This window comes from Falco punctatus, assembly GCF_963210335.1.
Source record: "Falco punctatus genome assembly, chromosome: 1".
NCBI lineage: Eukaryota > Metazoa > Chordata > Aves > Falconiformes > Falconidae > Falco > Falco punctatus.
This window is the reverse complement of record NC_137580.1, coordinates 106,489,185-106,513,087: the sequence shown is the minus strand read 5'-3', so window position 1 is coordinate 106,513,087 and position 23,903 is coordinate 106,489,185. Positions and strand designations below refer to the sequence as shown.

The 23,903-nt window shown below is 43.8% G+C and overlaps 2 protein-coding genes across 6 annotated transcripts; one reads left to right on the top strand and one right to left on the bottom strand.

The window, feature by feature from the left end:
• Positions 1 to 652: 652 nt before the first annotated feature.
• CCT6A (chaperonin containing TCP1 subunit 6A) lies at positions 653 to 8,387 on the bottom strand. The gene is made up of 14 exons (XM_080374105.1): positions 8,194 to 8,387; positions 7,874 to 7,937; positions 6,196 to 6,330; positions 5,398 to 5,571; positions 5,137 to 5,240; positions 4,326 to 4,436; positions 3,644 to 3,803; positions 3,308 to 3,390; positions 2,799 to 2,895; positions 2,248 to 2,395; positions 1,794 to 1,927; positions 1,580 to 1,682; positions 1,193 to 1,265; positions 653 to 1,013 (listed from the first exon to the last, which is right to left on the bottom strand). The coding sequence occupies exons 1-14, from the start codon at positions 8,325 to 8,327 to the stop codon at positions 941 to 943; spliced, it is 1,593 nt and encodes a 530-aa protein (XP_080230231.1). The 5' UTR covers positions 8,328 to 8,387; the 3' UTR covers positions 653 to 940.
• Positions 8,388 to 8,445: 58 nt separating this feature from the next.
• Positions 8,446 to 23,551, top strand: PSPH (phosphoserine phosphatase). 5 transcript variants are annotated; one of them, XM_080374147.1, is made up of 8 exons: positions 8,446 to 8,742; positions 11,984 to 12,111; positions 12,422 to 12,532; positions 18,406 to 18,564; positions 19,237 to 19,371; positions 20,992 to 21,137; positions 21,914 to 22,062; positions 23,365 to 23,551. In XM_080374147.1, the coding sequence occupies exons 4-8, from the start codon at positions 18,425 to 18,427 to the stop codon at positions 23,473 to 23,475; spliced, it is 681 nt and encodes a 226-aa protein (XP_080230273.1). In that variant the 5' UTR covers positions 8,446 to 8,742; positions 11,984 to 12,111; positions 12,422 to 12,532; positions 18,406 to 18,424; the 3' UTR covers positions 23,476 to 23,551. The 5 variants fall into 5 exon arrangements, with proteins under 5 accessions (XP_080230273.1, XP_080230271.1, XP_080230270.1 ...); XM_080374145.1 differs by having other exon boundaries at positions 17,404 to 18,564; XM_080374144.1 differs by adding an exon at positions 10,354 to 10,506 and having other exon boundaries at positions 11,984 to 12,532; positions 17,404 to 18,564.
• Positions 23,552 to 23,903: the final 352 nt, after the last annotated feature.

Genomic DNA, 23,903 nt, shown 5'->3' with positions numbered 1-23,903 from the left:
TGGGGGCTCAGGTTTGCTCCCTCCCTTACACAGCGGCCACCTCAGCCCCCCTGGGCTGTAAACGACTCTTTCCCCCTTGGTGTAAAATTACTCAACGCAGACTGGTTGGTCAGCCGTGGCTCCGTGGGGAACAGGGCAGGTGCAAAGCTAAACCAGGACAGGTGAAGGCTGGATAAGTGCCCGCTGCAGGGGCAACCAAGCCACCAGCGACCTGAGGCAAGGTCACGCAGCTGAAGGGCTCTCTTAAGAAAATAATAAAAAAGTTATTTTGTAGCTACTTAGCCAGCCACCTGTGACCAGGGAAGGAGACTCTCGCCTGCTGAAGCCCAAATCACATTAAATCAGGTTAAAAGGGCCAGAGGGAACCAGCTCCCCTGCCACAAGCCCCACCACCACTCCACATGGGCTTGACCCACAGCCACAGCTCTGCCTAGATGGGCTGCATTGTGAGTTGGCCCCAAGTTACAAGTCCACAGCAGCAGCATTAAAAATGTGCCAGTTACAAGGATGACAACATGCAACAGTTGAAACCACTCTGCAGTAGGTAAACTCACCCAGCTTAATTCGTAAGCAGCTACAAAACTACAAATGGATTGCAGAACCTTCAAAACCTTAGCCCAAGGGAGGTAAAGTTTTAAATAACTGACACATGTAAAGCACAGAACATAACAGTTTATTGGGTAAAAATGAAAGCAACTTCAGTTGTATGCTCCAGTGAAATCAAAAATAAATAACTGATTTTTAGAGCCAAATATATGAATGAATTGCTAGTATTTTGAGTGACCACATTTACCAAAAAGGGGCTGCTCGTTACAGCAAAGTAACCTCCATCACTGGGAGAATCCATTCCAGCTAAGGAAAGCACCTTGGGGTGGATTCCCTGAAGACATCTCACAGGGCACTGCCAGAGCCGACCACCAACGACAACAGCTGATCCACCTCAGCCTTTAAGAGAGGACATTCCAGCTCGCATGATTTCATCCACCAGAAGAATGTTGCTAGCGATCACTGTGCTAGAAATATTAAAGTAAGTGGTGTTAGAACAGCAGTTTTGACATAGTTCAGACTCAGCTTCATTTCTGCCTCTCAAGACAGCTTCCTCTACACGGGACCCCTCCATTCCACAATATTCTATCCATTTCAACGATCAGACACCCACCACTTTTTAAAGCGAAAATACTGGAACATTTACCATGAATGAAGCAGTTGCTTTTTGACATTGTAATTATCCCAGATTCCAGCTGCTGCAGCTACCATTGGCTCACCTACCAAAGAAAGTTAAACAGACTTTAAATAACCAGTCCACGTAAGTGTAACACTTTCCACTCTCCGATATCTGATATTACTGCTACATCTAACACACCACTACCGCGGGCTTTATCTTCACGAAAACTTAAAACATTTAAGTACTAGAGCATGCCACAACTGCCCAACAGGACACCTGCCAAGGCATTCTGCACTGCTCTTTATTAAAAGAAGATATATAGCTTTCAGCACGCACAACAACTTTATTCTCCATTGAGCCGAATCATGAGAGTTTCTTATGAAGCGCCATGCCATTAATTTAGAAAGTTCTTACCAGTGTTCAGATCAACCCCAGTGAGCTGCCCCGATTCGGCATGTTCCGTCTGAACCTTCACTAGTGTTTCCTGGGGATCGTAACCGGAGTTCTGAGCAAGAACCTTTGACAGAACAGACATAATTTCATGTTGTTAGTTAAAAGAGACCTCCAGCAGGAAAAGCAATGGGCCTCTGCAGGCTTTAAAGCCACTTTACTCAGGAGGTCATTATACCTTTGGAATGATGAGCAGCGCATCAGCAAAAGCTTGAACTCCAAGCTGGGCTCTTCCTTTTACGTTAGGTTTATGCTTAACAAGAGCATTAGCTACTGCCACCTCTAGTGCACCTGCTCCTGGAACCACGCATCCTGCAAGGGAAAATTTGATACTGAGACTTCACAATAAGCACCTATTTCAATTTAAACAGTTAATTTTTAGTGTAGTTTGGTCTCTTCCCTCATCCTCAGAAAGACAGCTTGTATCTGATCACCTAAGTGCTCAACACAGTTGCCAACTGCTTGTAAAATACAAGGTGTAGGAAGAGTAACTAAAAGCACTTCACACTGAAATGCACCTAGCTCAGTGCCAGACTGCACTGGATACCAAGGGAGCCAATACAAAATTCACACCTTTTGAGACTAGTTTCAACAGAAGATCCTTGATGTTACTAAACAAAGGTGGGACTTACCATCCTCAATAGCGTTTTTAACGGCACGCAGACCATCTCTTACTGCATCCTTGATCTGTGTGAGCGTATGCTTGTTTGGTCCCCTGATCAACAGGGTAACAGAGCGGGGGTTGTCACATTTCTCAATGAAGGTGTATTTCTCTTCACCCTATAAAAAACAAAGTTATGAATTTACATCATACCTTTCCTTAGTCAACATATACACGTAATTAAAAATTAAAAATTGAACAGCCAGTTTCAGATTCAGTTCTGCACTAACAGCACTTCAAGAAGCTACGAGAAGCAACATAACTTTCTTTCCATTTTCTCAATTTTACAGATATTAAAAGCATGATATGGAAATAACGGGCAAATACACTATGACAAGAGCAATATCCAGGTAGGTGTTCACACAGAAGGGGACAATGGGATGTGAGATGCCACCAGCCTTTATTGACGCTCCAGTATAGCTCTTAAAATACTTAAGAAACCCACAGGCACATCAAAGGAAAAGCTGGCATCAAGCGAGGCATGTTTAACCTGCCTTCAGCCGAAAGCCGAGTCATACTTACCAGTGTATACTCATAGACAAGGCCTGCATGTCCCAGGCAGTCAGGAGTGAGATCTTCCACAGAGTTCATGGCAGTACCGCCACAGGCAAGGGTTAATCTGAGAGAGAACATGTACAGCTCAGCACTTGCTTTACATTAAGTAACATCTGAAGTCACTAACACCACAACAGTGTCTCAGCATGCAGAAGGCCATACTTGCTAGGCTTGGAACAGTTTGTTTCTGTTCATGAAAGAGCTCTGCACAAAAATGAAACTTGCAAAAATAGGTCTCCTCTAAGGTGACTGCATGCGAAGCATATACATAGTTCAAATTCCTACATCACCCAGTGTGCTCAACTGACATTGCTACAGTTTGTACAAACTACCTTAAGTTACACCAGTGAGAGCTGGAGAGATTGAAGTGGACTTTCCAGTGCAAGTCCTTAAAGGTGGACTCAAGCCAGACTTGACTCATGGCTTGACTTTGGAAGAACAAGTTATCTTACCCTCTTCTCTCCCCAGTAACTGACCTTTCCATGTTCCTCCTTTTAGCTCTTCGCAAAGCAACTATTCCTTCTTTCGCAAGTGCATCCAAGGAAAACGGATCAATTCCCTAGAAACAAATAAAGTGACCATCAGGGTAAAGAAAAACCTAAGACCACCTTCTCTCTGTACTAGTAAGCTCTTCCTCAGGGCTCAAAGAAGATCTCAAGTAAGAACTGTAGGCAGATGTATTTTGAAATATATGCATAACTTTAGCTATTTCTGTCTAAAGAACTGCACAAAGCAAGTCAAACTGCAGGTGGCTTGCCAGGACAGCCAGCATCTCAAATAATTTTTCTAGTTAGTTATACCCTTCACCTCACCTTTTGGTTGATCACAATAAATCCTTTATCTGAATCGCTACACACTCTTCTTTTCAAGTCTATGATTTTGTTCACTCTGTCTTCAATGAACTTTCTTTCTGCTTTCACTAGCTTCTCTCTCTCTTCAGCGCTTTTGTAGAAGAATCCAGAGCTCACCTCTCTGAAGGAGAAACAAAATACAAAAAGTTATCCTCTTTGCTGTAGAAATAAACTTAAGCATAAGGATCAAGCCTTTCAGCAACATTCTGAAGAAAACAAAACAGTCGTTGTCCCCCACCCTAGCCAAACCAGCATGCAACATATAGTTGATCCTGCTCCCTAGTTCACAGATTTTCCATTGCAAGAAACAAGGCATGCACTGGAAACTGAGCGAGCTCTTAGGTATAGTTACGTGTTCACTCTAGAATATAAAACTATGTCCAAGAAAGGACTTCCAGCCTTTCTTCAATGAAGCAAAACAAAAGCCACTGCGATCCTCGGCCTCTCAGAAAGATTTTCTCAGCCACCAGCTTCCGTTTTCCAAAAAAACAGGAGCATCACTGCTTCTATTCCACCTCCTACACTACCTGCCTTGCTCTAGAAGACTGTGCAATCCTTTGAGCTCTTATTTAAGCTCACCTTAAATAAAAGTCTTTTAATATGGGAGCATTCTCTGCTCCTCACTTTGTTGCTGTGTACTTACGTTTTCTCATATTCTAGAGATACATTGCAAGTAAGAACATAAGCATCTTCCACTCTTTTCTTCATGTCTGGATGACGAGCACCATGATCCAAAACCAGCCCCCTGATCAGCCTGAAAGAACAAAAAACGTTTGGTGTGTCAACATACACAAACAGAAGATAATGCGTTTCATGGAAATCCAGACTAGTCAGAGAACCAACAGTGCAACCAATCCAACACAAACTGCCTGTGCACTTGGGAGCAAAAAACCATTATGTATCCCACTTCCAAGGGCATGCCCATTCTCATATAGAAAGCACACCAACCAGTGTGAAAAAGGAATTTATTCTGGCATAGTGTCTGACTGCATTAGCTACTGAGGAAAGCTAGCGCAGAATTCATCCATGCCACAGAGCTAAATATAAAGCCTATGGAATATCCAACTACATGACTACAATCCAGTTTCCATTTATCACATCCTGTTTTTCACTTGTAGGGAACAGAGACACAAGCCTAAAGCATAATCAAACCACAGACACTGTTACTAAGAAAAACAGTATTTACTGAACATTGTTATGTAAAGTCTAAGTCAGCATTGCTCTGCTACTCAAAAATCTCTTCTCAAAGAATTCAGTTCAATGACTGTGAAACTTCTGCTTTCTAGACAATTTATGGCTGAAAACTGTATTTCTGACTTTCTTTCACCCCTTCCCTAACAACTTTTCCAGTGGTAGCTTTAGGACACCCAAGTTCTAAAAATAAAACAAAACTCCATGGACTACTCAAACGTCAGGAACCATTAAATTGAAGCTCAAGGATACTCATTACTTACGTTGTGTCAGTTTCTGATTTGTGCTTCATCTCCATAATCTCTACCATGTGGAGGTCAATAGGCTCATCTGGTTTTCTGACTGTCAGAACAGAATCTACCACAGCCTAGAATAGAGCAGGGGGGAAAAAAGACCCCAATTGACCATTAGTCTTCCAAAGTGCAAGTTCCTATCTTTCTGTTTACCCTTCACTCAAGTAACAATTGCAGCACTTTGAAACCTGGACCTCTTCACACAGAGGCAGAACAGACACGCACACTGACCTCTGTTAGGATGTCAGCAAGCTCGGTGTGAACTTTAGTACGGAGGGATGTTCTGGCAACATCTGTAAGGGTCTCCCTGTCCATTTCCTTGGTTATTTTGACCTGCTCCAAAACTTCGAGTGCTTTTTCCTTTGCAATCTCAAATCCTTCTGCTACTATTCTAGGGTGCAAACCCTAATGCAAGGAAAGAAGGGAATTCATTAGACGAAACAGTACTTTTTTCACAAGCAGAACTTCTGGTTTCAACATTTTGTGTAACATCAAAACATAGGAAATATGCATCCTACGGAGACAAGAAAATGTACTGTCCTTCTGAATACATATAAAAGGAATGCACATCCTTCCAATGCAGAGGAAAAGCACAGATTATTCTAGCACAGAACTGAAACCAAGGGAACTACAAAGCACACTTGGGTGTTCACTGTGCAACAGGAATGCCTATTCTGCAATTTACAATATTCAAAATACCTACTAGCATGGAGGATCTCCTTGTTAACATGCAAGTAAAAGAAGCATTTCGCCTCACACAAAACAGACAGAAGTTAACAGGAGGTATCAGACAAAACCCTACTCATAGCTACCGTATCCACAAGTGGTTTTAATTTTGAACAAGTCTTTAAGTCCTCTTCTCCAGCTTTTCCGCATTTTACAAGTTTTGTGATGTATTCATTTTAAGCAAAAATTTATGATCATTTTCATGTTTGACTTTTGAGTATTAAGCATTAAACAAAACAAGCTGAATGGTCTCAGATGAAGCTTTTAACTTGTTCACATACAAAAGAAATACTGCGCACATACCTCAGAAATATACAGGTCTGCCTGCTTTAGGAGTTCTCCAATGATCAAGACATTTGAAGTGGTACCATCTCCAGTGATGTCATCTTGTGCTGTTGCTACTTTTGCTATCAAGGAGGCTGTGGGGTGTTGTATTTGCTAAACAAAAATAAGCTGAGCAGTAAGTCTTACTGTACTGGTACAGGAAGCAAGCAATCTGAAATCAGCCTAACAAAGTATTTAAGGACCAGTGATGTTTTCATGATTCAGGTCAATTCAGCAGCTTTCAACAAATAACACCAATTAACTCCAACAATCACTTTCACAGAAAGTTGAATTAACTAATCCACGTAACACCATTTCCCCCCTCCAATTATGCATCTATATAGAAGAAAGCTGAGCACTAACACCCAAACTAGTCCTCAACTCATGAACTTGACAGAGCTCTTTCCTCCTTTAGGCAAAGGACGCAGCATCACAACAAGACTGGTACTGAAACTTATGTGTTTAGCACTAATTTAAGAATCTCTGCATTATCAGTGCTATCAGAACCCTAACTGGTTCACTATTCCTTTGGCAATTTATTTTACTCATTCTTACAAAACTAAAGAACATTCAATTAGTCTGTTCCTTGCCAGTTCCTCTGCTAAGCAGTACACGGGGTGTTTTAGCTATAAGCATCATGCCTGCCTGGCTGAACTTCACAACCACCACACGGGGCTTACTTACAGAAGTCAGCCTTTTAATATAAAGAACACATGCATCACTTAGCATCTCCAACAGCTGATTGAAGAGTATTTCAACACAGGCTGAAGCCTCTGAACCTACAGAGCAGTATTCGCATTTGAAAAGGTCAATCCTTAGTAAATGCACTAGAGGGAGATAAAATCCGATGGAACCATTTATACTGTCGTTTAGCTTTTTATCATTACTTCCTTTGAAGTACTATGTCTAGTGTGAAAGAACAGATTTAATGATTTTTTTTTTCCTGTCTGCCCAGATCACTGTGTATATTAACTTCAATACCTTATGCTGAATTACAACACCTAGTGGAGTGTAGTAACTCCACATGTGCCAACAGGCCATGTCCAGCCAGGGGCTGGGGACACACTTCAGTCAGACAGCCCCAGGATCCAGGGCACACGGTGGGCCCAGCTGTGCTACCGACCCCCAGCACAAGACCCCATGGTGGCAAGCGTTGGGACGGTACCACCCCCCTCGTGTAATGGTCACCCCTACAGTGGGGATACTGGGATACAACCCCAGACTTGGTAGGAAGGCGGTGTGAGCATCACCCAGATTTAAACACTTCCCAAGCCATGCACCCATGGGGAACTCTGCTCTTAGGCCTGCTCCAGTACAACGCAAATATGGAGGCATGCTTTCTGTAAGCAAAACGGAAGGCGACAGAAGCACCAATATCACTGTTTCAACAGCCCACGTTTCCTTTTAATTTGCTAAACTAGCACACGAACTTCAGTCACCATCTACGAGCTGTACTCCTCTACCTCCCTCTCTCAAGGGGCATTGTGCCCTCAACGCACTGTGGCAAATACCCCAGAAACACAGGGTGGGGGCAGCAGGAGACGTGGCTGTCCCTCAGCCTCAGGCACTCCAAGGCCATGCCAGCAGGCTCCTGCCCCCCTACCCCCCCCGCGGCCCCCCAAGGCGCCCACCCCCGCCAGGGCACGAACCAGCTCACCATTTCCTGCAGCAGCACGTTGCCATCTTTGGTCAGCTTGATGTCCCCCGCCCCCGACACCAGCCTGCGGGCGACACCAGGCGGGTGAGCAGGCCCCCGGGCCCCGCCACGTGTGGCCGGCCCTAGGCCCGCACCGCTCCCTCCCCACCCAGCCAGCCCCACCCGGCCGGGCGGCCTCCGCCTTTGTTCCCAGCCGCATGGCGGCCCCCCGGGACGCCCCCCCCGCCTCGCGCGTCTCCTCAGGCCGTAACGGCCGCCCGCGCACTGAAGCGCCTGCCCCACCCCCCAACCCCGAGGGGAGGCGCGGGGGGTTCCCTCACATCTTCATGGTGCCCTTGGGGCCCAGGTTGGTCCGCAGCACGTCCTGCAGCCCGCGGGCCGCGCTGATGTTCACCGCCAGCGCGGCCTGGGCACGGGCTACCTCCGCCTTGGGGTTGAGCGCCTTCACCGCCATTGCCGCCGCACCGCTCCGCGCTGGGCCAGGCCGCGCCGCGCCGGGCGGGACAAGCCGGGGGGGCGGGGCCTGCCACCCCTCTCCACCCGCCCCTTCTAGAACACTCGGCGGTGCGCGCAAGCCTATTGACCCGCTGGCGCGCCGCTCGCCTTCCCATTGGCTTTGGCGCCTGTCGCTCCGGCGGCCCGCTCCCGCCCCGCGGCGGGGGCACCGTTGGGGCGCAGCGATTGGATGGCGCTGGCGCCTGTGGGGGCGGGCGGTGGGCAGCGGGAGCGCGCCCGCCTGAGGGGAGGCGGCTGCCGGAGGGGCCGGGCGGTACGTGAGTGAACGAGGCCTTTGAACGGGCAGGGTCGCTCGGTCCTTAATCCCACCCACTCGATGTGACAGACACCCCCCCCGGCAGGTTCGCAGAACGGTGAGAATAAATAATTAAACCCGATGATTTAACATTAGATCGATAGAATTAATAGTTAAGCAGACCGGATTAATAATCATAGGGTTTCATGGTAAAAATTCAGAGGTGAGGTTAAGCAGTAGTCGGTTTTAATGCAGAAGCTGCTGCATGGGGTGGCAGGGCCTGCACAGCCACCACAGTGCAGCCCTGAACGCCCAGGGCCTGCCTGGGCCCGAACCCTTCAAAAGGCTTCCAGAGCACTGGGACAATCTCTCCCGAGGCCACACGGAGGGTTCCCGTGAGGAAGAAACCCAGAACTATCCTTGGAAGTTAAAGACAACCTTGATGGGTGCTGGAAGTCTTTGGGCTATGTGGCCCAGGCCTTGAGGCTACGAAACGTTTGCATCTTGGTGGCTTTGGGCTCTGAAATGGAGGAATTTCCCTTTAGAGAAGCCTGAGAAGATTGTTTCCGCCATGGTTCCTTACACATACTGCTGGCACACTGCACCAAGTTTGGCTCCCACGTTGCCCCATCTGGGCTTGTACCCCCAAACACCCATCTGCTACATCTGAGCAACTGGCAATACTGGGCATGAGACAACCCTCTTGTTACTTAAAGAGTTTCCAAAGGAGGGTGCCTGCCCCCAGAATAATAACGGCCTGTGGCTGCAGAGGTGTGCCTGGGAGATCCAGGCCAAGTGGTATTTGGTGTTCCTGCAGCCCGTTTGGTACAAAGAAGAAAGACAGCATTCGCCAGTGCTAATCCACCAGGCATGAAAATGGCGCAGGGTAAACCTTTCCCACTCCATCCCACTTTTTCCAGCAGGGAGCTCTGGATGCAGCCCTGCCTTCGGCAACCCACCGTAGTAGTAGTAGTAGTGCTGAGCAGCAAGTCTAAGCCTGCTGTTGGGTACAATTTTGTTGCACAGGCGTTTTTGGAGGAGCTTGGGTGAAACACTGAGTGTCAAGTATCAGGGCAGACTCAGCCTTGCCAGTTTTGGCTGTAGGCAGTGGCACCTGCTGGGAATCTGCTTTGGGTGAGGATCTCAGGTTTCTGGGCAAAACGCCATGCTGTGCAGGAGGACTCCCATGCATGGTCCGTTAGTCTGACTTGGTCTGGAGGGGTCAGCTGCTAATATACGTGGGCTTATGGTTTTGAAATGTTTTAGATGGAGTTGGTGTTTGAACATAACACCAGTTTGGAGCCCTTTTGTTTAACTGAGCAGTGCATATGTCTTGCGAAGTACTGTAATGGTGCCTCTTTAGTACAGTGGTTGGGCTTTCTGTTCTGGTACTGTAATCATTAGAAATAAACATTAAACATTGCAGAATGCAGGAAATTACAGTTGGCATTTCATAGTTGGCTCTGGAACTCCGTTAATGTTTAGTCTTCACTGTTGTTGGGATGCTACCGGCCTGCTGAAACCCTAACAAAACAAACCACACCAACCCAGCCCCGAAAGGCCGCAGTGCTAATATTTGAAGTGCCTAGATGCAATGGCCGGTTCAAACACCTGAATCCCCAGCTCTCTCCTGGATTCTGTAGCCCCCAGGTCACACAAATAGTTTGCTGTTCTTGCTTCTCTGGTTTGTAATTTTTTTGCCTTGGTCCTCTCTCGGTGCTGTTCACAGTAGAGGGCAGCCTTGTCAAACCCGTAAGCATACCAGCAGGCACGTTGCATTTTATGTTTTCCTTGTTGCTGTTCTGCGACTCCCGTGGAAAGGCAGGAATTACCCATCCTGAACACCTGCGATGCATGGGGCTAGCTGCTGACGCTGATTCAGGTTTGTGAGAGGAATTATTACTGTAGGAAAACAAAGCAGTTGTTCTGGGAAGATGTAGTTTGAATTTTGGATGGGGTTGAGGGGGAGGGAGGACGACACAGAAAGCCATTTTCAAAGATACTCTAGTCCTTCATGTAGGTGGTCTCTTGTTTTTTGTACAAATGGAGAAGTTTTGTTGTCATGTACAAGACTTTAGTGCTGTGCTTATATCAATAGTCATGTATCCATGTGAGCTGTGCTTTTCACTCCTGAACATCCTCTTCAAGCTTCCAGGCAGACCTCTCTTGTTTCTTTGCTGGAACACATGTCTGAGGATAGTTATTTTATGGTACAGTAACATTTCTCATTAGCATTTTCACATTAAATCCCCATTTTGCCACATTTTTCAGATATCAGGACAAGCTTTACTTCATTTTTCAGTCTTAGCTGTAGTTGCTGAACTGTTCTGCATATTTGTTTTTAATGCATAGTAAAACTACAGGGCCAGATGCTTACTAGGCCAAAGCTGTCCTTTGAAATCAGTAGATTTACAACAAATTACACCAGATTAGAATCAAAATATTTACCTAAATTAAAACCAATTTATCCATTAAACTAAGCCAAATAAAGGGAGTAAGTATCCTTCATGAAATATTCAGCAGCAATTCTCTTAGTAAAATCATGCACTGCTTATCTTGGCAAAAAACCTCTGAGATTCTCAGTAAAAGTAGTTGTCTTTCATCTTTATCAAGATCTGTTTTCATTTAACCTTATTCACAGAAATTATTTCTAAATCTGTTTTAAAAACATACTGTCCTGCCATGATAAAACCAACAAACAGTGAACCACATCAGCAGTTTTGCAGCAAAAGGGCTTGGTACTATCTTTTCCTGACGTAAGAAGTTACTGATAGATGCTCATGTTGACAAATGGTCATGTACTGAGAACTTCTGAAAAAACTTCAAGGCATGCACGGGAGGAGAGGCACACAAGGCTATTGATTTTAATTAATGCATGTGATTTTGAGGGGTAATACTGCCGGAATGGCAAAACCAATCATGCATGGAATGTGACTGGTGCAGCCAGTGGTGCAGAACAGTCTTTCAAGACAGGCAGCAGTTTAAGACTCCTATCACAAGCAAATGAAAGATGCTAACCCAGCTAAATCAGCCTTTCTTGACCTTGAACCAAACAACAGGCTTCACAGTTCAGGTTGGCAGTCTCCTAACCAGTGTCCACAGTAATATCTGAGGGAAGCTCTTCTGTGGGATGCCAAAACGTGAGCAAGACAAGTTCTGCAATTTTCATGTTGCTTTTGACAACATTGCATTTGGGGAAACAAAACAGAGCCTTATCATAAGCAGAAGTTTAAATTTTGCCTTCATGATGAATTTTGATTTGATTTTTGGTGTAACATTGCACGCACCGATGCACTAAGTTTAAGGCAAAATGCAATATTGCAATCTTAACTCACAAAAACTTTTCATCTCATCCACAGTGAAAGAAAACAGCGTCCCTGCCTTGCCTCTGATTTCACCAGGAGAAACTCCTGCTTGCTGCTTGTCAGAGCCCCCTGGGCGGCTCTTGGCCCTCGCCCTCCTGTGCCGGCGCTCTGTGTGAAGCGAGGCAAGTTTGCCGGGACCCGTCCTGCGCTCCATGCCCGTGGCACAGGCTGGCTGCCGGGCGAGCAGGAGCCCCCCGGCCTGGTGCGGGCCCGCTCCCTGCCAAGCCGTGCCTACTCAAGCTGGGAGCGCCCCAAGCTGGGCCAGCGGCTCCTCCCCCGACGCAGCAAGGTTACACCTCTCTTCCCTACGCCTGTCAGTGAACAGCTGGACTTCTCTGGTTACATGTGTGCAACCATTTCAAAAAAAACATCCAGGCAGGTTTACTCAGCAGATTATAAAAGAGTGATTTCCAAAATGCGGCTTTCTTCCAGATCAGCCCATGCCGTTGTATTTATGTGACTGAAGGTCTCAGCTGATCCCTTCTTTTCTTGTGCAGCCAAGAGGTTTGCAGCAGCAGCAACAGCCACGGCCAGTGCAATACTGTAAGTCACCGGGAACGTTTTTTTCTCTCAGTTTGGAAGGGGTTGGCGTTTGGCGTATCAGATCCATAACACTGTATTTTTCTAGCCTAGGAAATGCAGAGTATCTTCTGCTGGGGCTGTGAGTGTGTGCTGCCCTGCAAGATGCAGCAGCAGTGTGGTGCCTGTTTTATAACAGCAGCATGAATGAATGATGCAATCATGGGGGGGGGGGGATCATCATTTTGTCAGGACAGGCAAGAGGGGATTGGAGAGCTGGAAGGTGTATGTCAACATCCATCCTTCTACCCCTTTTCAACTACTTTTTAAGAGGCACTTAAATAAATTCACTGTTAGGCACTGCTTTTCAGATATTCATGTATAAATGCAAACAATTCATCTCTTGATTTGAATACAGGTTTGTGTTACTACCTTTAAAAACTGAACAGAAGTGTGAAGCAAACTTAGTGAGTTGGACTGAATCTTTCTGTTCTCACATTGAAAACCACAGAAACTCACGATTATAGATGGATGGGTTGAACTTGCAGGGATATAAACAGTCACAATTTGCTTAAATATAACTAATCTGCTTAAATGTATCCCCTTTCCTCTAAAGCTTTCAAAACATAGTAATACTGAGAATTAAGCCTCAGCACAGAAAAGCTGTATCACTATATTACTCCCATTTTACAGACACAGGACTAGAAACAATGAGGATTAAGTGGTTTGTTTAATACCATGGAAACATTCCTGTGAACATTCTTATCTTCTCCTGTAGTGGGAACCGGTCCTGAGAAAAGTTTCAAGAACTATTTTCTCCAAATCCCTTACTCCAAGCAGCAATGCAACAGAAATAGCTTGATGTTGTTGCATTTCTGTTAATCTCACTGCATGTTCAATATTATTCTGCTGCAGGAATGTATCTCAGTGAAGTGGTCACTCTCACCTTGTTAAACAGAGAAGTGAATAAAAATCAAAACACCAGAAACTGTTTGCAAACTAGGATAGTCCCAAGTAATCTGTTTAAAAAAGATATTTTAGGTAATATTCCATTAAGATTCACTTAATCTTAATTTTCTCACTTCAGTGAATGCGAACATAATGTGAAGTAGCAGCGTGGCAGCACTTCTGAAAGCTGAAATACAATAACAAGTGAAGTCTAGTCACAATGAGGATTTTGAGATCATGTCAAGATCTCATCAAAATATACCAGCCTCAGAACACCTGGAGTTCTGAGTACCATCTCCTTGTTCCTTTTGCATTATATGTAGCAGATACTGTGGATGTTTCAGTTTTTCACAGTGCAGCAAGTGCCCTTCTTTGAAGGGTCAGCAAACAAAAAAGATTTCAGTTGTTTTCCTTTGATATGTGGTCTTACATAATTCCTGTGCTTGCTTCTGTGACTCTACCCTCTGTGTTAACAAATGGGGCTATTTCTTGTGGAAATGCCATTTCCCCCCCAAATGTCCTAATGAAGTACTTCATAGTTTGGAAGCAAGGAGATCTCATGGGAATTCCACTTGTCATTTCATTTTTCTCCATCTTTATCTCAAGTTTCACCCTAATTCTCTCCCTCTGTCAGTCTTTTCTTAGATTTTCTCTAGTCATGTCTTTGCCCATTGTTTCTTCTCTTCCCCATTTTCTTCTTTTCAGCTTTCCACCACAATATTTTATTATCAGACATGTTGAAACGTTTGTTGCTTGGACTTTTCCAGCATGCAAATGAGAGGAATAGATTACCTATCTATAGGAATAGATTACCTACCTGAAATTCAATGGCAGAAAAGTCAAAAGATTTTCTACTCATGTTTTTCCTATGGAGACAGAACTCACTATTTGTGGAAATGTCTTCTTTCTTACCATCTCATTAAAACATTGATACATTTAAGCAATCAGATGCCCTGTATTTCAGGGTAATTAATCTCTGCCAACTGTAGAGGCCTATACCACTATGGAATAAAAAATTGCTGCTCCCTCACTGCAGCTGTTAAGAGATTTGTCCATAGAAAGGTTTTACACAGCTTCAGCCTTTTTTGTCATGTTTCCAAGTGACGCCTACATGTGGACAAGCTGCTGTGCCTGTCCTGATTTGCTATGCATGCTTACCTGGAGGTGGATTCCAGGCAGCTTCCTCATGGATGCCATGCTAGGATGGCCCAGCGAAAACTTTGAAAACAAGGGAAGGAGCAGAACCTCTCCTGCTTTTATTTTCCCACACTCCTGTTGCCCACTGCTCAGTCAGTAATAGCCTTGCCTTATGTTCTCATTTATGCTTAGGGCTGGGAAAAAAACACTTCACAAATTACTAAAATTGGCACGTTACCATTTGGAATGGCATTTGCCAGCCTCTGGAGCTGATGCTGACCCTTGGAGCTCTGCCAACAAGGGCAGAAAAACCTTATTTTACTCCAAGTGAACCAACTTTTAACTCCTGAAATTCACTTTTCCCACCAGCAAGACTCCTTGCAATAGCTGAAGCTTCCTTCATAGGTTCTCCTCTTTGCTTCTGTATGAGTTTTCCTACTTTACAATTCTTCACAAGTTCTCCAACATGTGTGGTGACACATTAGCCAAAACCAGATCTGGTTTCCAACTTGGTGCCCAGCTATAGCAGAAAGTGGAAAGATTTTAGCAGATCACAGGCCAAGGGAGATCAGGAACTACTGATGGTTTCTGCATTTCATAACACAGTTCTTCCCTTCCAACTTGTCATTTTTAGGCACTATAAACCATGTCTTGAAACTCTTTTGGAAGAGTTACTGCATGGAACAAAGAGAGGACTGGGTTAATGCCAAGCATGGCTCCACAACTGGTATCCATAATTCTTCCTCTAATTTGTCTTATTTGTCCATCAAAGTGCAAAGTCCACCACAGGGGTGGTATCATCACTGTAAGAGGCATTGAGAAGGGAAAGGAGTATAGGAAATACGGATACCTGAGAGAAGGAAAAGTTAATGTCTCTTCCTTCCTGCTCCCAACGTGCATTTCTAGCAATAACATTTTTCTCAGAGACTAAAATTTTGAAGACATGTATCCAAAAACACATTTCAGGTTCTCACCAAGAAGTCACATCACAGCGTGGTGTCCCCACACAGTGACATTGCGTCATAATGTGGTAATGTTGCAGTGCAGACTCAGGGTAGCATGAGGCAATGTGATGGCTTTGCATAATAAGGAATCAGTGTTGGAACAATGTGACGCAAATGTCACACCACAGTGATGCAACAAGTTTGCCCAGTAGAGCAAATCTTTAAAATTGGCACCAAACCCATGGCTGAATTTTTGGTGGGCTTTCTAGAACTTCCAGGAGGCTGGAAAAAATTAATGCTCTGCCAGTTAAAAAATGTTAGTGGATGTGGGTTTTTTTAATTCCACTGCACAAATATATCTAGCAATGGCTATCAAGGGCTGCCCTAAAGTCAAAGCCCTCCTGCTCAGAAAAATCAAAATCTTCCACTGAAAATACAAACATAGTGTTGTGAAGCCAATGTCAAGTCAAGGCTAACGCAAAGTAAACTTGGAATTCACGTGTCACCTGTCTACCCACTGCCAAGTCTTAGCTCAGAACCAGTCTCTCTCAGAGGTTTTTATGTCTGTGGCCACTGAAGAGAGAGAGGTTTCTCTTACGTGCTGTGCTGATGGCATGCAACTGTATTTTTTACATGTACAGTGCAGTCTTTACAGAAAAATATAAAAACCATGTGCTGACTGCAGCAAATAATTCTTTGGTGGTGTTTCTAAGTCTAGTCCAGAATTTTACAATATGTCTGTGCATAGAACAGCTCTGATGTACCAAGAGCAGAGACTTGTCAAAGTATGGTTCAGCCCCTGTTTCTGCCCTTCTCAGAGCTGGAGTTTGTAAAAGCCCTTTTCTGGAATTTTTCCTCTTTACTGCACACCCACTCACTGTGCTTTCCAGCACACAGGGGAGGCTGAGTCCAGGCTCTGTCCTACCTTCCCACACAAACCAAACACACAGGAGGGAAGCATGGGCTGGGGGATACCTGCTTGCCCATTCTCGCTCACACCTGCGACGCAGATGAGCACTGAGGAAGCTACTGTGTCATTTTCTCGACCTTGTGCAAAAGCCATGAACCCACTTTGGCTACTATAGTAGTGTGTTCATGCAAAAAAGCTCAAGAATAACTAGAACAACCGACTCAAACAGTACTGTTTCATGGCTGCCTTGGGTTAAAATTGCCTTTCATGTGACTTGCTTGCTCTGTTTCTTGCTATTTCATATCTACCTGTTTGTTAAACAGAGATTATCTCTTACAAATATGGCTCTTAGCTGTTCACAAAAGGTTTCGCCACTTAGGTTTGGTGGCTTCATTTATACAAACTTTTACCTTTCAATGAAGGACTGGAGTATTCTCATTTATTAGCAGAAAAAAAAGATGACTATGTGTGCTATGCATTTTTTTCAGTGATTATGGCATTTTTTCATAAAAACTTCTTAATCTCAATATTCACCATATGGTTACTAGTCATGGGAATAAAACCGAAGGTTCCTGTTCCTGCTTTGACCATGAACTATGGGCACACAGCAGGCACCCCAGGAAACAGCATGGGTGCTTACTGCGTGTGGTCCCTGATGGCTCCTGTCTGGCAGTGAGCTACGTCAGTGCTGATCAGCTCCGGTACTGTTCCACAGCGAGATACATAACCATCACCTTCTCCATCGTCACTGGATATATTGGGGGGGGTGCACAGTTTGTCCAAAAAGAGAAAAAAATACATGTTTTGGGGGAACTTGCGTGTGGAAGACAATCAAAATCCACGATATATAGGAGGAAAATAAATGAGCTTAGTGAGAGGAAAACAAAAGATAAAGGTATATAACATAATGAAGGTATATAACATGCTGTTTGATGATATTTTTTCCCCTATCCCAGAAAAAGAGAGAGTCTGCTACCCAGATCAATTACACAAGACGTGTCCGGAGAGATGTCTAAAGAGATTAGAGACAACCAAACAAAAACTTTTCTAAAGATCTGGGAAGTGGGATAGATAGAAAGTCTGTCTAAGTGTACAGATTGACAAATAGTAAAGTCCACACTGAATTCCCTTATGAAAGGGTGAAGCAGAAGATGAGTAGGGTAAATACTTGATTAACACCTCATGCTTCTGATCTGCAGGAGAAGTGCTCAACATACTTAAGTGGACAGATATAAAAGGGAAGAAATTAAACTTTTGTCAGGCATTGTTATGGAAGAAGTTGTATCATGATGTGATGGGTTGAGTGAAGTTCTCAAAGCCCAAGACTTTAATGGATTTTATAAAAGACTTAATTCCCAGTGCTAATGCCCAAATCTGTGCATTCATAGATGATGAAAATATTTACTTTGTATTAATCAGGACATAGAAAAGGATCTAAACCTTCATGATTTAGGGACAGCCACTCACTGATAGGTTTAAGATCGTTATGTCTACGGCGATCAAGCAAATCCTTAAGGGCTGTCTCCTGGAGCAACTAATTTGACACACTAGACTGGGTCTGATGAGAAATCAAGATCCATTTGAGCGGTGAGGGCAAGATGAGACAGAGGACTGCAAGTCCCACACAGCAGTTGGCAGTCTGATGGTTCAGCAAATGCCAAGTATTACAACCTTGAACCCCATGTGAACATCAATGGGCCGAGCCTGCAGAGAACAAATCAGCAACTGACCAAAGCTCCACAGCCCACCTGTAACGTAAATTGAACATCAGTAGGCAGCAACAGCAGAGAGCAAATCAGCAACCGAGCCAGACCACCACCGCCGCTCCCTCTTTGATAAAAGCTGGCTACCAGGCTGTGCTCGTCCCTACTCGCAAGAACCAGATCAGTTGCACCAATGGCTCAAGATACGGTGCAGTACTGTCACTCAGAGAAAGACTTTATCTTGTCCCCTCACAGTAAGAAGGTTCCTAAAAGGATGGCGTCCCTCTTGGAGATGAAAGAAATCTTCCGCAATGCTGATGCAGTATGCTTTGATGTGGACAGTACAGTCATCAGGGAAGAAGGCATTGACGAGCTTGCAAAGTTCTGTGGAGTTGGAGATGCCGTTGCAGAGATGTATGTATATTTGCTCTTTACTTCGTAGGAATAGTAGTAAAAAATAAGGGTGGATAAGGCTAATCTGTGACAAGGAATTTAAAAAAAGGATTAATTCAACTCTCATAGGAGATTGCTAGTTTAAAAAGGGTTTTAGGAATAGTAAGTGGAATTAATGCATAACGAATTAACTTCCTTTTTCTGGAATTATGGAGCTACTCAACAAAACAATACTGACATAAACTTTCTAATGTTAACTTCTTCAGTAGACTTAAATTCAGCCCTCATCATTAAACCTGGCTAAGGACAAACCTTATTATGAGATGGAGGAGAAGGGACAACTTTTAACGCTTCTCTGAGGCTGATGTTTCCATTGAAGCTTGTAGCAGAAGTTCTATTGATTTCAGGGAACGGCACCTGTGCTGCAGTTTAGGAATACGGTGCCAGTGGCTCCGGTGCACTCACAGAGGGCATGAAGCAGTTTTCCTTTGCCTCACTGGTTCTCACAAGAGCTCCAGCCTGTGGAGAATCTTCTACTAGTGGTTGCTGCCAATCTTTTCAGTGCATAGATACAGTATAACCTAGAATGTCTCTTACCTTGTTGGTTGTTGTCCTTCTGTAACTTAACTGTTCTTGGGAGAAGCCTCAACTTGTTAAGCGTCACCAGTTTGCTTTCTCTGGATCATCGTTTAGGACCCGCAGAGCTATGGGTGGCACTGTGACATTCAAAGCAGCTTTAACGGCACGACTAGGTCTCATACGTCCCTCCTATGAGCAAGTGCAGAAATTAATATCTGACAACCCACCTCAGCTAACACCAGGAATCAGGTAAGATTTTCAAATGATGTAACAAAAAAAGTCTTCCAAAAGCATATGACATAAATCAACAAAATTCTATGACATTAGTGAGGCTGTAAGACCACAGAGGTCGTTTAGATTGCCTTGCTGCTCCATTTCTGTGGTGTTTGTGTATAAAGCTTATACCAGGAGCTTATAACAGCCTGAGTCCACGTCAAGTGGCTAAGCACCCATGTAAAAATAAAACAGTCTTAGGTATTTGCTGGTATTTTGGCTGGCAAGCTCAATTTCTCGCCTGAGGATTAAAGGGGCATGAAGACTAATTGGTTCAATCACATCTGGTTTTTGATGGGTGATGGAATTGGGGGAAGGTTTAATACCTGGTGTGAACTACTGGCTTGGTCTCTTCTGCAATTCTGTTACCTCTTTGTTACACTTCTGTGTGCAGTCGCACCCTGGACTCAGCTTAGGGGATCCATTGTTCAGAGCTACTCATTCTGCACATAAGTCCCTAAAAGAAGTATTAAAAAATCACAAAGGGGAAATAGATATATATGTATCTATTCATCTTTGGGTTTGGAATAAACACTAAATATTTAAACTGAAAAGGTGGGGTTTTTTTCCTAGTGAAATTGTTTCAAACAATTGAAACAAACTTCTTTACTTCAAAATCTGGACATAGCTCCAAGTCTAAAATATTTTTAGCACATACAGTAGTTGTAGATGATACTGTGTTTGTATTTTCTCCTTGAAATGAAGCACATGCTCAGCTTTTTCTGTAGAAGGCATAGCTAGATGTAACTTTTACAAAGAGAACATTGTTTCCTTGTTTAGAATCACATGACTTTCCTTTTCATTCCTTCCTTTTTCTTCCTCCTTTTCATTCCTTCCCTTTCTTCCTCCTTTTCTGTGTAGCCTGCTTTAAGCCTCCACTTTGCTTTTCAGTATTTAGCATTTCTGCTGTTACTGCTACCACTTCTGCTGCTCAGCACTGCTGCATGCTGATCTTCCTGCTTCTAGAGCCAAATCCTGTAAAACTTTTAACTGCCTTCAAGCCCCATTGACATTAACTGGCTCTGAAAACTTTTTTTGATTCCTTTTCTGTCGCTGGTGCCCTCTTCTAAATATGGCATTGATGTCCAGCGTCCAGGGAACCAACTCTGAGTTAGAAAATGTTTGCACTTTGCACACTTTTCAGCCCACTTTTCATTTTGGCACAGTGGCTTTTTCTCCCTCACATTTCCTACTTTTTTCTGCATTATAGATTAACCTTCTTGCTGTTGTTCTACTTCAGAAAAAATATGAACTGGATCTGCTCTCACTTGTTCGAGGGAACTAATGCAAACAGTATGAAAGTGTAAAGAAAACATTTCTAGGGAGCGCTTGCTTCTGAGCAACTAAACACCTGTTTGTCTCTAGACACGATGGTTTTGTTCAGCTCTTTTCAAGCAAGGTGGATGCACAAACTTGTCAGGGAAGGAAGGAAAATCTTTGGGCAGCAGAAATGGATGGAGCTGGAAAGCAGCACGCATCCTACCTAAACTGGAATATCACAAAGTACGGGGCAGCCTTGTTTAGGAAAGATATATTTATAGCAGAATCCCTCGGTGCTGCCAGGCACTCACACTCAGTGATGCTCTTTCTTCTCAGGGAGCTGGTAAGCAGGCTTCACCAACGAGGTGTCCAGGTCTTCCTGGTGTCCGGGGGGTTTCAGAGCATTGTGGAGCACGTGGCCTTGCAGCTGAACATTCCAACAGCAAACGTCTTTGCCAATAGGCTGAAGTTTTACTTTAACGGTGAGATTCCCCTTAAGCCTCTTTTCTCTGCTAATCAGTGCCACTTTTTTAGTTCAAACTGTCACAGACACTGGGCTTACAGATACTGTCCAGGCTACATGACCTCGTTACCAATCCAGCTAGCTCCAAGTAGGAAAATCACAAGACTTTACCAAAAACATGAGTTCAGGTCACTTTCCAGCCATATGAAATAGAGCTGTGGTTACTTTTTAATTGCAAGATGTGCCAAAGGTAAAACATATGACAGTTCCCAACAGCAGAGTTGTGTTTTCTCTTGGCCTTCAAGTTAAAAGAGTTTATTACGCTTACCTGCTTTCAGCAGCAAACTTCTTTGACTTTGATGTATGTATGGAGACCGATGCACTTCAGCAGAGCTGCTCTGGACTTTAAGCTAGTGTAATCAAGCAGAACTGTAGTTAGTGAGGTTACTCAGTGTTCCATACACTGTCTATACATCATACTGGATGCTGCTTTTGAAATGTCATCATTCTGGTGTAAAAAGAGTGACTGGGAATGGATTTGTAACACTACCCACACAGGGTTTCTGGTTTTGTCTTAGCATTTCAGGTCTTGGAAAATACCCCCCTGAAGACGTGGGTAAAATCCTAGTTTTCACACTTGCCTTCTGATTACGTTTTTGGGATGCTGATATTGTAAGGCATACAAGACTGAATGTAATTAGCTGCTTTCTGAAGTAAATACCGTAGGCATGTATCTTTCTTCATTTACAGAAAAATATGCTCTGTGTCTAACTTTGTCCTTCCACCGTGTTCTAGGAGAATATGCAGGATTTGATGAAACACAACCAACAGCTGAATCAGGGGGGAAAGGAAAGGTTATTACTCACCTGAAGGAACAGTTCCACTTCAAGAAAGTCGTTATGATTGGAGATGGAGCTACAGACATGGAAGCCTGTCCCCCTGCTGTAAGTATTCAAGAACTGGAATTCTAAATTCCCTTTGAGCAAATCCTTTGGGGGCAAAAAAAGTGCGGTTCAAATTCTTTATAGGACTTCAGGGGAGATCTTTAGCATTTCCCACAGCCTGAAAGAGATCTGCGCAGGTAGTTTCAGCCTGGAAAGCCTGCATCATGCCATGGTTGATTTCTCTCAGTTCAGACAATCTCCGTAAGGGTGTCAACCTCTAAGCCAGGGTGCTGGCTGGGTCTAGCAGGACTGTGACAGTCTAGGAACCTGTCACAAATCAAGCTGATATATATTATCACATCTGCCCTTTACGTCGCCACAGTAAGCGCTTGCTTCTGTGCAGAGGTCTTACCCGACCAAGAGCCTGATTCTGAACACTGGGTAATGGTGCTTAGTGTGAAGGTCTGGCACAGATCTGGTGCACGTTCACCTGATAGTGGCCGAGCAGGAGGGTCCATCTCACTGTGCAGTGATGATACCTTTGAAGGTACCAGCCCTGACAGGGTGAAATAATATATGAAGAGAAAGACAATTTCTATAAACGGTCATTTCACAGAGGAGAGATCTTAATTCCTTCTCCCCTTCAGCACCTTTCTCTACATAAAAGCACCCTAATACACCTCCGTCACCAATCTGAGGGACAGATGTCCCAGCGCCTGGAAATGCCCAGGAACAAACTCTGACAGCTACAGCTGACTTGAGTTATAATGGCTGGTCCTTTACTGTTAAACATGTGCATGACCCAAGCAGCTTAGCATTTGCTTAATGCTTTCCACCTAAAGGCAAAAAAGCAGCCGTGGAAATTTTAAACACTGCACTTTCACTGCAGATGGTTTTCTAAGATGTAGAAATGATGATTGCTCCTGGTTAATGATTGAAGATATGGTTAATGTTTACTTTTGGGTATCTATCAAATGAGGTAAACAGAGTTAAGATAAATAGTATAGGGATAATTGTGAGATGCTGCATGCCCATTCGAATGTTAACTCGTTCTTGAATCGTAAGGCCCTATGTTGCATCACATTTACCTCCAATTTTCAGAGAAATCTCAGATCTGAACTATCTTTAAGTTAACGAGGCACTGAGAGACAACTTCCCGACAAACTCCGATAACCAAAGTGGTGCAAAAATAATTGTTAATTAAGTTGAAAAATTTAACATGCAAAGTAAAACAGGGGAAGAGCCAGGGAGGAATACCATAATTTAAAAATCCAGTCTTAAACCCAAACTTAATTGCTGAGAAGCTCCATTCCTTACATGGGACTGCAATAACGTATGTGCCCATTCCTTCTGTTTTGCCAGGACTGCTTCATTGGATTCGGAGGAAATGTAATCAGAAAGCAAGTAAAGGAGAAAGCTAAATGGTACATTACTCACTTTGATGAACTGCTAAAGGAACTGGAAGAACGATAAATTATACAGTAAAATAATATATTTAACAACTATATACCCATTATACAATGCAATTAAACATTTATTTGTTTGCAAAGTTGTGTTCTGGATTTTTTAATGATTCTGGGTGTTGGGTACCTTCCTGTCTGGCCTGAAACTTGTGTTGCAAATAGCACCATTCCTCTCAATTTTTTTGTAATGAAAACGGTAAGATTTTTTAAGCATCTTTCCCAAGGTGGAAGAAGTCAGTTATTATTCACTCACAAGTGAAGACAAAAGGTAGGCAATTAGCAGTAAGTTAAAACTACATTAATGGATTGGCCCCTGGTCAATAGCGCATGTCTATTATTTCAGAGTCATTGAAGTGCATACCCCTGTTTATTTTGGGTGGCAAAGGAAGGGGGCCACAAATGAGAAGTTTGTCTAATCAGTAATAATAATAATTATCA

What these genes read in the sequence shown, in the direction of transcription:
- CCT6A (XM_080374105.1), bottom strand. Translation starts at nt 8,327, where the DNA reads ATGGCGGTGAAGGCGCTCAACCCCAAGGCGGAGGTAGCCCGTGCCCAG. An exon ending in TAAAAACGCTATTGAGGATG is followed by an intron (nt 1,928 to 2,247) that starts GTAAGTCCCACC and finishes TTTCCCTTGCAG; the next exon opens with GATGCGTGGTTCCAGGAGCA. An exon ending in CGCTGCTCATCATTCCAAAG is followed by an intron (nt 1,683 to 1,793) that starts GTATAATGACCT and finishes GTTCTGTCAAAG; the next exon opens with GTTCTTGCTCAGAACTCCGG.
- PSPH (XM_080374145.1), top strand. Translation starts at nt 18,344, where the DNA reads ATGGCTCAAGATACGGTGCAGTACTGTCACTCAGAGAAAGACTTTATC. An exon ending in GGAGATGCCGTTGCAGAGAT is followed by an intron (nt 18,565 to 19,236) that starts GTATGTATATTT and finishes ATCATCGTTTAG; the next exon opens with GACCCGCAGAGCTATGGGTG. An exon ending in CAGCTAACACCAGGAATCAG is followed by an intron (nt 19,372 to 20,991) that starts GTAAGATTTTCA and finishes CTTTCTTCTCAG; the next exon opens with GGAGCTGGTAAGCAGGCTTC.